General features: G+C 37.4%; 1 protein-coding gene across 5 annotated transcripts in view; it reads right to left on the reverse strand.

Annotated features, from left to right (window-relative positions):
* The window catches only part of VEZT (vezatin, adherens junctions transmembrane protein), a 68,814-nt gene that overhangs the window by 27,060 nt on the left and 23,593 nt on the right, over positions 1 to 18,161 (reverse strand). For 3 of the 5 annotated variants that reach the window (XM_051610939.1, XM_051610966.1, XM_051610958.1), the window contains exons 3-6: positions 17,903 to 17,992; positions 15,552 to 15,727; positions 12,645 to 12,920; positions 7,286 to 7,435 (exon numbers count right to left, since the gene is read on the reverse strand). In XM_051610939.1, coding sequence (XP_051466899.1) covers positions 7,286 to 7,435; positions 12,645 to 12,920; positions 15,552 to 15,727; positions 17,903 to 17,992 — 692 coding nt within the window. The remainder of the gene's footprint in view (positions 1 to 7,285; positions 7,436 to 12,644; positions 12,921 to 15,551; positions 15,728 to 17,902; positions 17,993 to 18,161) is intronic. The other 2 variants (XM_051610948.1, XM_051610976.1) reach the window with 1 other exon arrangement.

The following is an 18,161-nucleotide window of genomic DNA, read 5'->3' on the forward strand; positions in this document are numbered from 1 at the left end:
AATTAAATTCTGAGTGTGAAAATGTACATTTCCAGTCCTTAGAAATGCTTAAAAAGCAGGAAGGAAGCACAATATAACTGATACCAGAAGAGAGATAAAAATAATTCACAGCCTAGGTAGCATTTATTTAAAAATAACACGAATTTTAGGCTAACCACATGGTGGGGAAGGAGGAGGAGGAACAGTTCAAGATTTCTGCATATTTTGGATAGCTACCCAGTCACAAAATAGTAAAATTTGCTTTAAAACAGAAACTGACAACTTGTGGTTCTGAACACATTGGTTCCACAGAAATACATAACAAAAATATTTGGGAAGCATTCATGAAAATAAGGCCTTAATTTAAACTATGTATTTTTCATTTATTTTTTGATTATAAACTGAACTCCCTCATGTCTTGGGGCACATAAAGCTGATCAGAAGCACTTGCTCAATAAATTTTTTACCACTTGAGTAGAAAAACACTGCATAAAATAAAATTTCTGTGACCTAGGGAACAGCAATACTTAGTGTCCAGGCTCTAAACAATTAACTGTGTTTCTCCCTAATTTCTCCCTTAAATCCAGGAAGAAAGAAGCCCATGGAGTCTTCTCCAGAAGCAGGAATGCAGATGAAAGCCTGCCATGCAAATCAGTCACAAACACAATACATTGTTCCCATTAGCTGCTGCCTCACATGGTGTCTATTATAAATTAACCTGACAGCATGCCCAGCAGATGGAGCACATGGGATGAGGATGGTAACTCCATAAGAGATTACAATTCAGGTCAAAACCCTTCAGACTAGTTATCTCAGAGACTAATTATATTCCTTGTTAACCTTTCCCTGCGACAAGACATTTTCAACAGCAGAAATATCATAAAAAGCAGTCTGGACACACACAAATTTCTAAGTCGTGCTAAAAACAAATTTCTAGAGAATGTCTCAAATGTGTGGTTTGTCCAAAGGAGTCACTTTTCGCTATTATGCCTCAGCTAGGGATTCCCAGTGGACTCTTGCACCTCCTGCCTTGCCCTTTTCTATTGTAGTCCTCCCAATCCCGTTTCCATGTGTTAGATGAAAGCAGAGAACTGATCCCATGCCCCCATTAGCTTCCTAAGGACTAAACCTTTAGAATGTTTCAACACACACATCATATACACAAAGTCATGTGCTTTGCTCTAAAATGCAAGTGGTTTTAGTGCTAATGCTTTCTATTAAAACCAAAATACAGTAGCTAACCCAAGGTTAGCTACATTTTTCTATGTCTTTGTGAAGATATTTTATTCTTGTTTAACTGAGTCTTTATTAGTTTGGAAGAAGGCAAAGCAACTTAATAATAAACTGTCAAATCTGGAATAAAATATCTGTACAGCGAATGTCTAACCTCTGCCAGGAGAGCAACTTTTTTACCTACAGAAAAGCAAGAACACTAATGTACCACTGTACGTAACAATTTCATATTCATATATTGCTCTTCAAAAGCACACTTCCATCTAAAGATCTAATGGGAAGGCCTCACAATAACCCTCAGAAATCCAAGCTGCTGTTTTATTCTCACCTGCTCACCAGGTGGGAATGGGTGAGCAAAGTATATGATGAACTGGTTGGTCAGTGAAGAAACACCACATTTAAGAATGTCCAACTATCTTTACTCAGACCTTCCAGCATCAGATTTCTGATTTAGGCTTTTATGACCCAAACAGGGTACTACTTTTTGTTTAGCTTACTGTTTTCTTGTGTGAGCTTTCTCTTTCCTGAGTTAAAAAGTATGTTTCTCTAACATTTCATAGGGCAGTAACTACATTTTTACAGAGGACAAGGAATAAAACTCTACTAGATTTACTAGAGGAAATTTGCAAGTTTTCCCTGTGCTCAGTGCATCTCAAAGACATAGAATGCATTTTATATCCACTCCACCTTAGTGGGGTAAGATACCATTCAGTTGAAAACACTGCTATCCCATCTCTTTTTATAGCACTGTTTATGCCTTGCCAGCAGAGAACAACACCTTACACTTCCAACAAAATTAAAGTTGCTTGAGTTTATATGGTCCAACCCCCAGGTCTTGCCTATCAATACAGTTCAATGGAAATGAGCCATCTTGCACCAGCTGAGGATGAGACTTTTAACATCATTCAATAACTTAAGCTACAACATTTCCTGCATCCAGCTTGCATATATAGAACAGTGAATAAACCATAGATTTCCACAATGCAGAATGTACAAATCTCTTACATGTAACACTACTAAGCAACTAGCACACTGGTGGAAGTACTGCCTGAGTTATTACACGGTCCAAGGGAGTACAATGCACAGATTTGTTCAGCTAGTAGTGACTGGTCTGCGTAACATCCTATAGACACCTAACCCAAAATATCTGATTTCTAGCTTAAGTTTTCAGCCACTGCATCCTGTTACATTTATTTTTATTTTTTTTTTCAGATTAAAAGAGAAATACTCTTCTCTCTTATGACATTTTCTTCTATGATTTCAAGCAATGAACTCTTCCTGATATGAACCAATAGAGACGAGGAGGCTGATGGTGACCTCATTGCAGTCTCTGGCTTCCTCACGAGGGGAAGAGACGGGGCAGGTCCTGATCTCTTCACTCCTCTGACCAATGACAGGACTCAGGGAAATGGAAGGAAGCTGAATCAGGGGAGGTTTATGTCAGATAACAGGAAAAGGTTTTTCACCCAGAGGGTGGCTGAGCTCCCCAGGGAAATGGTCACAGCACCAAGCCTGCCTGAGTTAAAGAAGTGTTTGGATGATACTCTCAGGCACATGGTGTGATTCTTGGGGTGCCCTAGAACAGGGACTGGAGTTGGACTCGATGATCCTGATGGGTCCCTTACAACTCAGCATATTCTATGATTCTATGAAATCAGAATATGCACAGCATGAGAAAATGCTGAACTGTTTCTGCAAGCACTCAAAATGTCATTTCACATAAAATACAAGAAGCATGACTTTCCATCTCATAAATATTACTGGTCCACCAAGTTTGATACAAAAATATGGTATAAGGCTGAAGTATAATTGTATATTTTTTCTATTTTACATGGCAACACATTTTAAGTAGGAAGGTATTAATTTATTACCATCACTGACAACAGTTATCTAGCTAAAAGGGGGCCCACTGGCCACAAATAAGTATTACTGACCTTCTAGTCTTATTGTAAGATAATATTATATCATGACTATGCAGCTTAAATTGCCATGAATAAAGATGTGAATTAAAATTTTTAATTCCCTGTAACAGGTTTTTCAGATAGACTGCCTTCTAACACGCCTGACATATACATTACCATAAAAGCCTAATTTGCTGCAGAGATTTTGGTAGGAGAAATAACACTGGTGTCTATAAAATCTACACTTCATGGATTAGCATAGATTAATATATCCTTTACCATTTAAGATGTGTTTACTGATTTATTTTTACTTCATCACTCATTTCTACAGATTAGCCACTTTTTAAGCCTCAGCCCCATTGCCAGCTCAGCCTCTCAAGTACATTTTCTTCCTAGTCTCTCTTGAAGTAATACATAGAGCAAGTAGCTTAAGTTCAAAGCAGTCTCCCTTTGGCTCCCAACTGGATTAGTCTTACTGATTCAAAGTATGAATATGATGCATATCTCAGAAATCACCAAACACATTACAGTATATGTTTAGTAACCTACTTAAGATTACTAATAAAAAAATCTCTCAAGGCAGTGTAAAATTAAGCAATCAGCTTTGCAGTTTTAATTTGTTGACTGAGATACAGATCTAGAAATGTTTTTAAGATTAAACACTTATTTATTTAATGGTATAGTTTTAAAGGTCTAGATTTATAACAATGTAAGTATGAAACTTCACGGCAGAACTTACCTCTGATGTTTGTACAACAGCATTCACTGAAATTAACTTTACTTGGGAAAAACTGCCCCATTGAAACAGATTTTGCTTATTTCTGAACTCTTCTTTGACTTAACATTACATAAATGCAACCTGTTTTAGAAAACAGTTCCTATAAGAAGCTGTTAGTCTGATTTTGTTAAGCACACATAAATGCACATTGTCTAAGTAGAGAAAATTATCAGCCCTTGTTAAGCCATTAATGAGTAAATTGATCTTGTTGCAAACTCTCTTTGAAAGGGATATTCTGACATAGTAAGCCTGAAAAATATTTCAGCTACAGATGTTTCTAGTAAGTTCTGAATATATAAGAATTTTTAAAATGAAAGCTTAACTTGAATCAAATTGTACCTTCTACTACATTAGTAAATTCAATATTATTTTCTGTATTACTTTAACCATTATATGTAATGATAGACATGTCTCAGTTCAAGGTACATTTACCACAGCCTTAAGGCAACAATTTTCACTCCAGTATAAATTCCAATCTCAAATTTCCAGGTTCACTGTAAGAAGCACAGGGATGAAGGAAAACAGGGCATACTTCACATTCTCATCCATTTGTACTGAGTATGTCACTCAGGAAGTTCAGTAACAGACTAGGACCTTACTTTGATAACAGGACATCCCACAGAAAGGATCTCTGGAGTCAAAGGCTCACCACTGTTGTTGAATGATGAGCATCATGCCCATGTGGCAGCATCAACGGAATACCCTCAGACATGGAAAGCAAACTGCAGTATGGAAGTTTATTGTCCATGTTTACACCTGTAAAAGTTTCCATGAAATGCACACTCCATGGTTCAAAGCAGAGCCTGTCCCATATATTTGCTCACACTTTAGGGAATTTCTACTTCCTTATTCTTTAAAGAGAAAAATGGCCCTATGGAATGAACAGCCACCAGTTAAAATGGAACTAAGGTTTAATACTTAGTATATTAGCTGGAAAGACTAAAATAATGTTGTCCTTGAGACTAGGAGGTGTCTCTTTCGCATATTAAATTATGACTGGAAATTGTTACAAGCAAATATTATTCAGTTTTTTCACTTACCTAAATAGACATACGTCTGCTCTGCTACAAAAAGCAATACAAAGTAAAACAAAAATGTATATTAAAGCAGTATTATGTATGTATTTTTAGCTTTAAAGTATTTTAATGTAACATTGTAATAATACAAATTTGAAATATTAGGAATGTTTCTCTAATATTAATTTTCTCTGAAAAAAGCATTTTGTTTTGCTGCTGCCAGTGTAAATTACTAATAGTGCTACTAGATTCAGGTCTCTCACAATACTCAGAAAAAACAAATTTCAAACAGCAATTCCCTAGTCCATACCCTGGTGGGGTTCAAGCAAAGAATATCTCCTGATTTTGTGCAAAGTAGAGCTTACAAAAAAGGACTGTAAAAGCCAGAATTGGGCTCTCATTTCCAGTCTCAGGATGGAAGTTCTTTTCCTTTAATGTATCAACATTCCTTTCTTTGCATTTATCACCTCAGTCCTTTATTTAATCTCTCCAGTTCCTCTTTCTCCTTGTTGTAGGCCAGATTTGTGCTAACAATCTGATGACAGACAAGGGCATTAAAGTTGTTACGAGTGGTAGCTGTGAATGCTTTTGACATGAGGGAACCTTTGGCCCCTCCAGCATGAGTATTATTTAATTATACAAGGCAGTGCAATCTATTTGAAAGACGCTCCTTGCCATCAATGCCCATATAATACACGTAATATTTTCAAGCATTCACGATATGTGGGGAAAAATTCTAACTAAGGCAACTTGGAATGACCTTAAAACTGCTCTTAATTATTCTGGTGGGGAGGGGGAATCCTTTACTCACCTTTCTTACATTTCAACTCCCTGCTTTACATTTTCATGCACTGACAAGTTGGCCCAGCCTGGATCTCAGCTCATATGCTGCCACTGTTTTTGCCACTACACTCCACATCAATATAACACGTCTCTTGCTGTTTGCCAAGAACATACAGACAACTTCCAATACATTTTTGGCCATTTATTTCTGCTGGCCCTTGCTATTGTGATATCTGCTTGATATTTTGGTATAATGGAACTTCCATCCTACATATCTTACAAAGATTTAAATGCCAAATTATTCCAAGTAAACACCAGACTTTCTTCTCTCACGTTTCTTAGTTTAAAAGCCATTCCTTCAGTTTAGTAGTTACAAAACTAGTGAACAGTCTAATATTCCTCAGACCTCTAACCTCCCCAGCCACAGCAACAATCCACACACCTGTCACAACCACTGCTGGACTTTCTTCATATTGAAGGATATTTCAGAAGGCCATGTGAACTGATCCCATTTCCCGATCTCTTCACATGTCCTTAGAACTAATTCTTGAAGATGGGTATCAGCTGCTGTTATCAACATGTCTCAACAAGTCAGAGTATTATTTCCTTTCTTTACCTAGCACATACACCTTATTACTCAGAGCTGAGTGAAGCCCTGAGTGCAGAATGAGGTTCCTATCCCTACACAAGTAATTATTTTGAAAACAAATACCCATTTCCTTCAAAGTGAATGCACACACTCATAGCTTTACGTGTCCCTCTGTGTGTGTACACATCTTCAGCATGCAATACATCCACCTATTTGCCAGGCAAGATAGATTAGTCAAACAGTACATTCTAGGAAGACTGAAAAAGAAATTTGTCATGTCAGACTTCCAACACTTGCATTGCCACCAGCTTTTGCTTCCCTGCACCTTTTTTTTTTCAGATCAGGAATATACCTGTCTTATCTTTTGCTATGATACAGGGTGAAAATGTTATTTCCTATATAGTACAATAAGTACAATAAACCTTGAAATGCTAATGCCATTTTAAAAAGTATACAATTCAGTGAAGAAGTACGGATGACACTTCATAAAATGGAATCTGAACAAGATGTTCTGCTTTGATTCAGAGTAGGAACTCCTTGCTCTTAAATGTGCCTTTTAGCTAAAAAATGTAATCAGAATTTCACCCAGCTTGTCTGAAACAGGAACTCAACTTACCTTTGAATGTGAAAGGCCATATTGTCCAGAGGAGAGGATATTTTGGTGAAGAGGAAAAAGCTGGCAAAGAGGAATTATAAAACAAAATCCTAAAGTACTCTGAAACGCATTGTTGGTACTTACAGCAAAGGCATGGGTGTCAGTAACTGGGACAGTGCTTTCAGTGCACTGCATCTTATCTCACACTGCACAGTACACAAAAAGACAAAATTTTTCAGAATGTTCCAAACTAAGCATAAGCCCCAATTTACCATGCCACCTTTTCTTTACCTTGTTTAGAAATGTAATTAGATACTGCATATTTCTAGACATGCTGACTCTAAACATCAGCAAAATTCCAGGAAGGTAACGTGGAATATCTGAACTCATGGGTTTTTAGAAAAAGGATATTTTTTCAGCATGTATAGAGTAGCCAGTCTTGAAGCTCGGAAGTTGGCTCTGACAGATCGATAAACAGCTTTCCGGAGACCAATGAGGTGCTGACTAGGATGTTGTCCAGCTTTATTAAATGGGCAAGCGGCACTGACCCTGTCAAGCAAACTTGAAAAGTAAAATGTGATACAACTGTACAGATGTCCTAAAGTATTTTTCAAAAGACAGTACATCAGACTTGTTATTCCATTACTTAGAAAACTTTTTCAAACCACTCGGTAACTATGAGAGCAAAAAACACCCAACCAAACCAATGATATACTTAATCAAAACTGTAGATAAGCAGCCAGGTTTCCTCCATAGACAGTCTGATTCTATTCTCATTGGAGCCATGGCAAACTCCTTAGGATACTTGTTTTCTCCAAAGTTTTCCAAAATGATACATAGGCCATAAACATTATGTCTGATACAAAATCATCACCAGCCCATGGTAAGCACTGAAGGTTTTAACACAGAGATACTCAACATATACCTCTTTATATGCTAATTTGTTCTTTAAATAATTTTTTCAGAAAAAATGTGCTACTACATACTGTTTTTCATACAACACACTATATTCTTTCCACCTTCTCCATGAAGAAAATCTTCTTTAGGTCAATAGAAATAGTATTTGAGTGGCAACTTAGATTTTCTCATGCAATGAATGATACCTGTGTTTGTTGGAATCTGACAGGTACACACGTAAATTGTGTCCAACTATACAACCATATTTGAAAACATATTTTGGTGTCCATGTATTAATTTTAATATACCATTTAAAAGAAACTGTGCCATTGGCCTATTAGATATGAATATACTTCATAATGGCTTTGTAACTGTAAGAAATTGCCTCATCTGGAAATAAACTGAATTGTGAACTGGGTGAACGTTAAACGTGTCTGTGTAACATTAAGCTGTAGAAAAGGAAAAAAAGATTAATATCCAGTTATATCTATTAATATATAGTCTGATGAAAAAACCTATGACTGAGACAGTAAAATAGCATAGGTGCACTACTTGCTGGGACTGTTTTTTACTAGCATCAACTCAGGAACGGACATGGTGTGGATGACAGGACGATGAATTGGGATTAATTGTTTGGGGACTGGAAATCTGCTTCTGCTCTTCCCTTTCCCAGGGCACAGCAAGGAGGTGATTTCATGCCCACAGTCTCCTGAAAGCGAAAAGCATACAGGGTACCTGGCAAGACTGAGGTGAGCTGCTGCATTAGTAACCATTTCTGTAGCCCATCTGACTGAAGAGCTGACTAAGCCAGCAGATGTGACCCTGCTGGAAAAATGTCAGTTCCACTGGATTAGCTGGGCCATGCTGCATGCTGACCGGGAGGGGAAACAGCTTATTGCCTTCAGAGTCAAATATGAAAAGCAGTGCAGCCCACCCAGTGAGCAAGGCTGGACCCGTATCAGTTTGCTAAATGTGATCAACACAAGGAGATTCATGCCATATTCTGCAGTATATTGAACATGCTAGCTGAAATACCCTATGAAAATACTTCCATACCATATTAAATTATGTGAGTGATATGAAAAGGCATTACAGAACATCTCTTAATGTACTTTAAAATCTGAATAAAATAAAAACAACTGTGTTAATTTCAATTTCTGAATGTAAATTTAAAGGGCTAGTCTTGCCATACGTTTCACTAGGGAACACAGCATGTAATGTAGTACATGCCAATCCTTCATGTTTCCCTATCTTTTAAAAGGAATGACTGGAAGTATTGATGGATAAACTCACATATCAGGTTGCAGACTGAAGCCCTGGGTGAATTGTCAGAAGCAGGCTCAAAGAAAAGGAGCAAAATTCTTCTACCATAAAAAAAAGAGAAAGAGATCTATGTTCTGCTACAGCAGTATAAGCATTTCCAGCTCCTATACAAAACAATTAAAGTAAAACTCCTGCACAGCATGTACTGCCAGTATGTGCTGCAAAAAACAATTTGCTTTCCTCTGGGAAGGCCTGTTTCAGTGTTTTTAATAAGATAATTCTTTGTTATTCCAGTAATCTTAAATTAGCATAACTTTCTATAAATGTGTATGTGTCAGACATGCCATATCCCTAACTTCCTAATGTTCCATTTATCATCTATATACTTTAATTGGACTTACAAAATGTTATCAGCTTTGCAAATCAGCTACAAATAGCAAGAAAAAAAGGTTAAGGGTGAAGTTCCTCTGTCCTACTGCTCCAAACCCGTTTCTCTTGTAAAGAACAGTGACTTATTTCTCCATTAATCTCACAAGCCAAATTTTAAATAGGTTTTCAACTTCTAGCAAACTTGTACAGACATATTAACAAAAACCTATACCTCCATTCCAACATGAAAGCAGTTCTACAAAGATGCTATATACACCAATATGTGCTCATAGAGCTGGACTCTAGTTTAAAATATAGTAGAAAGTGAGCATTTGGAGAAAAGCTAATTATTTCGGTGACAGACAAGGAAACAACTACTTGCTATTATTGCTGCAGTCTTTCATTACATATTCCTACCATTTTCACTCTATAGAGTGCAAGACATGTGGTGAGACACTGGAACTGGTTGCCCAGGGAAGCTGTGGATGCCTCATCCCTGGAAGTGTTCAAGGCCAGGTTGGATGGGGCTTTGAGCAAACTGGTCTAGTGGGAGGTGCCCCTGCCCATGGCAGGGGGGTTGGAAGTAGATGAACTTCAAGGTCATGTCCAACCCAAACCATTCTATGATTCTATGATTCTGTGAAGACAATGGACATACTTGCATTACCCAGTGAAATTCCAGGCTGCAACCTGTGATCAGGCTTCATTTGTCTAATTGCAAATAAAGCAATTAGACAGAAATACTGCCATTCTGCCTGAGTAAAGCACTGCCCTACCTCAGCTACACCATTTCTGTAATGCAAACTACTCTGGGGAGGTCTCAGCCATCCCTGCACCGCCAAGCTTGTACCATGCAGACATACCTGAAATGCCAACAGCACCTTAAGCGCTTCTGAAAGCCACTCTGGAATTAGAATATCCAGTTGCCTTTGAGAGCAGCTAATACAGAAGAGGCCTGACAGGGTGCCAAGCTCCTTTTCTAAGTGGCTGCTGTGGGTTTTTTTTGGGTGGGAGGGGAATGAAGACAAAATTACGCTTAAATTGGTTAAACATACAGCAGTCACTACCACACAGTAGCAAACCAGTGAACCAGTGGACAACTGACCAAAACCTCATAAAGAATAATTTAACATTTGCAGAGATAGCCAGCTGTCAATTAGCAAGAGGCAAATAGGATAGAATAAAGAAAAGCCATAGATATTTCAAGGTATATGTAAATTAGCCTGTGAGAACACAGCCATGGATGATGCAACAGGGAGAAAAACAGTGGGGGGACACAAGGGACTTGCTGTATCAGAGTTAGATAAATAGCTAACCAAAATCTGAACTCAGGACTTTAAATTTCAGCTTCAGTTTCTTTCCATTCACATGATTAATGCACAGTCCAAATTATGCTGAGCTAGCAGGTTATTAAAACAGCAGCATACATTTCATTGAACAGGGTGCTGTGCTATCTGGTTAAAATCCCATTCCTTCAAGGATGTGAAATGACAGAAGAAGATACTCGTTAACTTTTCAGATGGAAACATTTCCATTGCCACGTGACTCCTTCTGAACAAGCATTAAGACTTTGACAAGGTTACAACAGGGGAACATAATGAACTTTGTTCTGCTAAGGTTGATTATAGTAAAATTCTGGAAAATGGAGTAGCTAGTTTTTTTGATCATACATGAAGTGCTATCTCGTGCAAAGTATTTCATGGTGCCCAGTGCAGCAGCATCTCTTGCTTGTGTGGATACAGAAAAGGACACTCTGGAGTTAGAACTTCCTTCAGGCTAAACCAAACAAAAACCTGTAACAGCACTGACTTCTTCACACTGGACAACTGTTCCAATGAAGATGCTGGCACAGTCACACTCCTCCCACTTCATCCATACTGCAAAGTCTTTTGAAAAGCTTGCCAAAGTTGTAAGTAAAGAGGCTATTAGATCAAGCATCGACTTAAAGACCAGTCTGTTTTTTGTTAATCTGTTATCTAAGATATGTACAAGGCACCAACAATTTAGACATTGACCACAAGTTCGTTTGCTTAAACTTAGGAAAAAATCCAAATGTTTTTTTCATCTGCAATTTGGACAAGTCCTAACAATAATTTCTTTTAAGACTCCATTTGTAAAGATAAGACTGTCTATTGCTTAACTATATGCTTCTTCAGCAAAAAAACAAACCAAAACACATAGCTAGGCAGACTGAAGACATGCTTATGCATTCCAAAGGGAGAATGAAACATTACTTCAGTGAAGCATATTGAAGGTATTTTAAGCTAGAAAATTAATTCAAAATATTAAGTCTACAGTTTCAAACTTGCATGTAAAAACATGTGCCTGGACACAGAACAGTTGGTCTGGTATGAACAAACAATGTCTTAGCGCACACAAGAGAATCTTTCATTATTTTTATAAGGATGTCAACTGGATTTTAGTTATTGGCATTTCCCACCTCCTTTAACCTAAAGTTCAACTGGCACAGGTACATATCTAACCATAGGTTGTTACAAGGGAAAAGTATGCAAGGCAATGAGACTGCACTTAAGCTGGCCTCTTGGTTTTGGGATCATTGCACACACTGAACATGTTCTGATGTCCTTTCACATAACAAATAAGCAAAAATTATCAAATAGCTACAAGAGCTAAACAACCAGCAACACTTTTATATCCCTTAAGTGAACAAGAATTTAAGGTTCTAAACATCTCAGCAATTGTATGCAAGAAAAAAAAAAGGTATTGTAAACTTTTTTTGAGGTGGGAAAGTACTTTTGATGATCTTTGCTGATTGCTGTGTTCTCATTACTTCAGATTGTTATTTGTTAAGTAAAAATAGAATGTTTTTTACGTCATCTTGTTTTCTAAAATATGAATGATTACTTGCAGGTCAGTTTATTTACATAGATGTGGTAATATAACAAACAATCATCTAAATGACTCCTCAAAATAGTTAATTAAATTGGTCCAAAACCCATTTCTTCATGTATTTAATTGCTAGCAGAGCAGGAGCTTTCAAAGGCGTACAAGTTTTGTGACACACAATTCTCCTTCAGGGTGCAAGGTTTTAACAATAAGTAGTTAGAATTCATATTTTCAGTATGAATGGTAATTTTACTATTTTATGAAAACAAAAAGCTTTACGTGTGATGTTTTTCAGTAACTCCACTTGTTACGGGAGACAGTGTAACAAGACAATATTTGAAGACATCTGGCTTGAATGGATCTGTGCATTAAATAAAGTGAAATATAGACTCACAGGGTAAATCCTCTGGAAATTACTTCAGTCTCTTGAATGAGTCGTAGAGCTTTCCTCACAAGGTTAGTAAAAGCTCGACTATTTGCCACTGTCTCTTCCAGCTGGATACAGTATTTTCGCAGAGACATTTGCAGCTTGGCTGTCCTCCATGTGCCCCACACTCGGAAGACTGCATAGACAAGCAGAACTAGTCCCCACAGCAGCCAGGATGATTCCTTCCACCACGAAGGAAGCACAAGCAGTGCACTCAGAAAGGCAAGCAACAGCGCGACATCCCTGCAAACAGAGAAAGTATCATCAACCACAGATTCCTGAGGTCAAACAAGTGGGAAAATCATGAGGCTTTCAGTTATATCTGAGATTGTAACATCTTATTACAGGACTTTTATGTAGGTCCTGAAGGCAACTGTAAACACAGAAAACTACTCCTAGTAGCACATTTAGATGCACACATACATGAAATTACTTGGTCAGTATACTCTAAGAAAATGTTTATCCAGCTTTTTATGGCATGAGTAAAATAATAATGAACCAGTTTGAAAGGTCAGTTTCTTTTACACATATGACTTGAAAAAAAAAAAAAAAAAAGGGAAAGAAAACAGAAAAAGAAAAAAAAACTGACTAGTCAGCATTATAAGCCAGGGTGGGTAGGAACTGGAATTTATGTACTTCCAGGTTCAAGAGTACAGTAGGGAAGGGCATGTTTCTTTTGGTAACAAAACCTTCAAGTAATGCCAGCTTCATTTTTTTTCAAGATTCTGACCATTTAACTGGGAAACCAACACACCATTAAGCTTTTAACACATTTTTATAATGATGGCTTGAATAATAATTTAAAATAATTTTGCAGTCTATGAAAACACTTAAAGAACAGAGTTACTAGTACCTCAGTTCAGTTATTTATCAAGGACTTTTAAGAACTTCAGAAAGCTGTTATTTTCATCTAGAAAAATTCAACAAAAACCAGTAACTGCTAGAAAATACACCCTGTTTCAAATATAGTATTATAGTTGCAGTTTTGTAAAATTATGACAGTCCCCACAGAGATGGATGGAACATAGGTTTCAAGGTGCGTAACAACTTTAATGTTTCACAATTTTTTGAAAGAAAAATATTCACTTTCTTCACCCCTTAAGGCTGCGTATCTTGGGTTTGGTTTTGAAAGTATTCCCAAGGAATATTTTCCCATTTCTAAAATGAGACATGATCTCTGGGTTTCCATTTTCTGGACAGTTTTGTGGTCATATTTCAACAAGCTTTACAATAAAACAGCAAACCACACACAAAAAATGAAACCCAACAATTAAAGACTGGAAGAGATTTCTCACTTTGTCCATTTTCAGTTTCTGGTTAATCTGGTTAAACACAGACAGAATGAAGAAGAAAATGAAGACTCCACAACACACCCAGGCAGCTATTCCAACTCATAAGTATCCTCAGGCTCAAAAGAGTCCAGTCTGAATCAATGGCAAATTAATCATATTTTTTCTTACATCATTCCCTTTTCTGAGCAGAAGGAAGGCTGACTGATCACCATCTTATTAACTGTCTTTAACACATCATAACACTGTTCCATTCCATCTCAATCTTATCCATTTTAGCCAAACAAACCTAGCATACTGATGTTTTTGAAAGATTATCTGAACTCATTATTCTTCTTGTTCTGCTCTGGAACATCTCTAAATAACCTATGCCTCTCCAAGTGTAGCATCCAAAACCAGCTGCTGTAGTCTAATAGAAGGCTTAGGCAAACAGAAAGTAATCCCTTGTGTCCTACATGTAACAAGGACAGCAGGATGAGATTTGCCATTTTTTAAATAATTTGGGGATGCACTCAATTATGCTCTGCAACAATATGCAGATCTTTTTCTGAATTTGTACTGCCTACCCAATTACTTGCCACTTTGACTTTGTGAATTTGATTTTTGCCTCCCAAGTGTAGCATTAGATTTTTGTCTTTACTGACTTTTCTATTATTTTTGTGACATTTCTCCTAGGTACTTTAGAAATCCATTCTGCCAAAACACTTATAAACTTGGTTTCATGTGTAAGAAGAGCAACATTCACAAATTTTCTAAGTGTACTTTATCATCTGAACAGTTAAAGAAACAATGAATAGTGTTAGGACCAGGACAAATCACTGGAAAAATCCAGTTCATAAGTTCTCTTATTTGACAGAGAGCATCAATAATGGTGTAATTACAACTGAAATGGACGGATTTTTTCAATCTGCTGTGACTTTATAAGAATTTCATTTATTTTCTTAACACGTATGAAAACATAGTACTGGACTGTGTTATGAGATATACTTATCTGCTGATTCCTGTCCACTTCTGAGCAAGTCCCTATGTCTTGCCACCATGTCTGTTAATTTTCAAATACAGATGGTAGCTGTTCAGACACTATTGCAACAAGCTCCTTCAGCATTCTAGGGTGAATTTCACCAGCCTCTCTTGACTTGTATATATCTTACTTAAGTATTCTTTAGTCTGTTGTTTTGGTATTCTACATCTGCAAATTAATTGCACCTCCCCGATACATTTTTTGAAGACCACAGCAAATAAAACACTTTTCAGTTCAGTCTTCACAATCATCTCTCATTTATCAAAATCACCATTGTATAGCTTTAGAAATTAATGAATTAATCAATCATGTTAGTTCTTCCTCATAGCACTTATTACGGTTTGGAAGTATCCATTGATGTTCATGTAGCTATCACAAATTAAAACTGAATCTTTCAATAAAAAGCCTGCTTATACAAAAATTTGGGGACTAGTGGACCAAAGACTCAAAGCCCAGAGAAAAACCACGTAGTTACTATATTGCTGCATTTTATACAAAGAACACACAATATATTTTTTGCTTGTTTCTCAGTGAATACAGTCATAGATATTCTCTGTACAATACCAAATATTAGGAGTTGCTAGGGAGCGTAGCGTTGGAAGCCGTTCTTTTTCCTGTTGCTTACACTGCCCTGCAGACAGGATACTGGGGTCAAGGAACTCAATCAGTTCCACATCCTCCTGCAGCAGAACTTCCTGTTGCAGGATGGTACGGAGCGTGTCAAATCGAAATCCAACATCCTTACCACAAACGGGCAGAAGACAAAAACAGGCATTAATAAAGAATATGCAGATTCTTGACATTCAGTTAACAGAACAAGGAAAACACCCAGGCACTCTACACCTTGCTGTTCTGTTTACTTTACAGTATCGTTAATCTGCGCCCAAAACTACAGGCATGTTTCTGATATGTCACAAGTAGAGGCTTCATTTTTCTTAATCTTGCTTAACTTTAAAAATTCATATACTACCTAGCAGTTCAAACTTGCACTGACTTCATGGTCTGGCCTAGATAGTAACAATACCTGGAAACAATGCCACAGCTGGTGCCAATATATTTGCGTAAGAATCAGAGAGGCACTATATCTATTAGAACATCATTAATAGAACAGCAAACACTTCTTTTTTTAATGTCATGACTTCACTTACACCATGAACAAATAAAAATGAGAAAGATGTTACATACGAATCAATAAAAAGTCACCTGTGGACACTTAATAACAGCAGGGTCAATGCACTGGACTCAAGTCCTGGGCCAAGGCAGTTAAAACCTCTGCTGCAGGATTCTGTGCCTTTCCCATGGGAACTTATATGAAACAGCATGGGACGCAGAAGACCTCACACTTGCTAAACTCCAGGGAAACTTCAGGGAGTTACTTACTTGTGGATTTGATGCCCTGATAAGCATTTGCCATTTTTTTTTTCCCTACAGGTATAGTTCTTCCAGACCAACACACATCTTGAAGACAACTATAACCATCAGAAAAAAACCCTGAAACTTTGTTTTGCATACTGCACCCAACTATAATTACAAAACACTTCAAGCTAATAACAGAATCATAGAATGGTTAAGTTTGGAAGGGACCTTAAAGATCATCAGGTTCCAACCTCCCTGTTATGAGCAGGGATACCCCACCCTAGACCCGGCTGCACGAGGCCTGATTCAGCCTGGCCTTAAACACCTCTAGGGAGGGAGCATCCAGAACCTCCCTGGGCAACCTATTCCAGTGACTTACTACCCTCATGGTGAAGAATTTCTTTGTTATAACAAAACCCAACAAACACTGAACACATGCATCTTTGCATCTAGTTAGATTACAGGAAGGAAAATTCAATATTTCTGAGAACTCTCTAATAAAAGCTATTAACAGAAGTATGACATTTCACAGTACAAAATCTTTTTACTTCTCTGATTGACAGAATAAGATTATTAATGAAACCATAAGATAGTCAGTCAAAAGTTTAATTCCATACTTTGATGTCACTCGTGATAACTCTACTTTTAATGGAAAACATCTGCTTCAGGACTGTGTGCAAGAGGAAACTCTGCCCTTCTCCAATGCATCCTGTGACATTTCAGTACCCTACTGTACCATGCAGCAGGAGCAACATGTTTTCCATGTTCTTTGGTAGTGTCTCCATCTCAAAAAGTAAGGCTAAAGAAAGCTGTGAAGATAACACCTTTGATTCATAGGGGAAGAGGGAGGAAGAAAAAAAGATAATCAAAGATCAGGAATGAAATTTTGTCCTCTTGAGATAAGGGAGACTCTCTGAGAAATGGAAACCCTTAACTGCTCATGTTGCCAAACATTTTTTTTTAAGGCACCACCCCTACATCATAGTTGAAAAAAATAAGTAAGAATTCTAACTTTTAAAATCTGGAATAGTCTGACTCACATAACATTTACAAGCTAGACTAGGAACCTGAAGCAGCTGGGTGTAAGTTAAAGCAGATCTCAGGCAAGCCCAGGCTGGAGACTGAACTGGCTAGAAAGTGGCGCTGCAGAGAACACGTGTAAAGGCAGCATAAAACTACTGAAACTATCTTGGGTAGAACCTTCAAGTCTACCCCACACAGGGTGACTTTCTTGGTCAGTGTCTCCGCAACGCCTTCCACTGAATGGGGTAGCTACACTGTAGGTTAACTTCTTTCAGCTTTCAATAATTTATTTTATTTCTCACACATCTTATTTTAATTTCTCTCCTGGATTTTGAACGTCTTCAATCTGGCTACTGTGCCTGTTCCTCTGTGCCCAATTTGGCTGGCACACTAACTGAAAACCAGAACCAATATTATCTGAAGAAGAAGTAAAACTCTTAGAACCAAAACAAACAATACAAACCAAAGATGGATGAGGGACAGAGCAGAGGAACTTGTGGATTAGGAAAGGAAATGGAAAAAAAGTTGTCACTTACTAGTCGGTGAAGTAGGTCATCATTTTTCTTGTACTGTGGAAGAGGAAACCAGCTTCTAAGGAACTCAACTAGTTTTGACAGGATGCCTTGCTGAGGGGAACAGAAATTACTACAATTAAAAAAAAAACAACAACCAAACACCAAAGCCAAAAATAAATAAATAAATAACAACAGACAATTCCTTTATTTCTGCATTTGCTTTTCTTGTCAACTGAGACACAAGTACCTGTAAGGAAGTTTCACTTACTGTGTCTGGCCT

Source organism: Apus apus, chromosome 1, assembly GCF_020740795.1.
Source record: "Apus apus isolate bApuApu2 chromosome 1, bApuApu2.pri.cur, whole genome shotgun sequence".
NCBI classification, from domain to species: Eukaryota; Metazoa; Chordata; class Aves; order Apodiformes; family Apodidae; genus Apus; species Apus apus.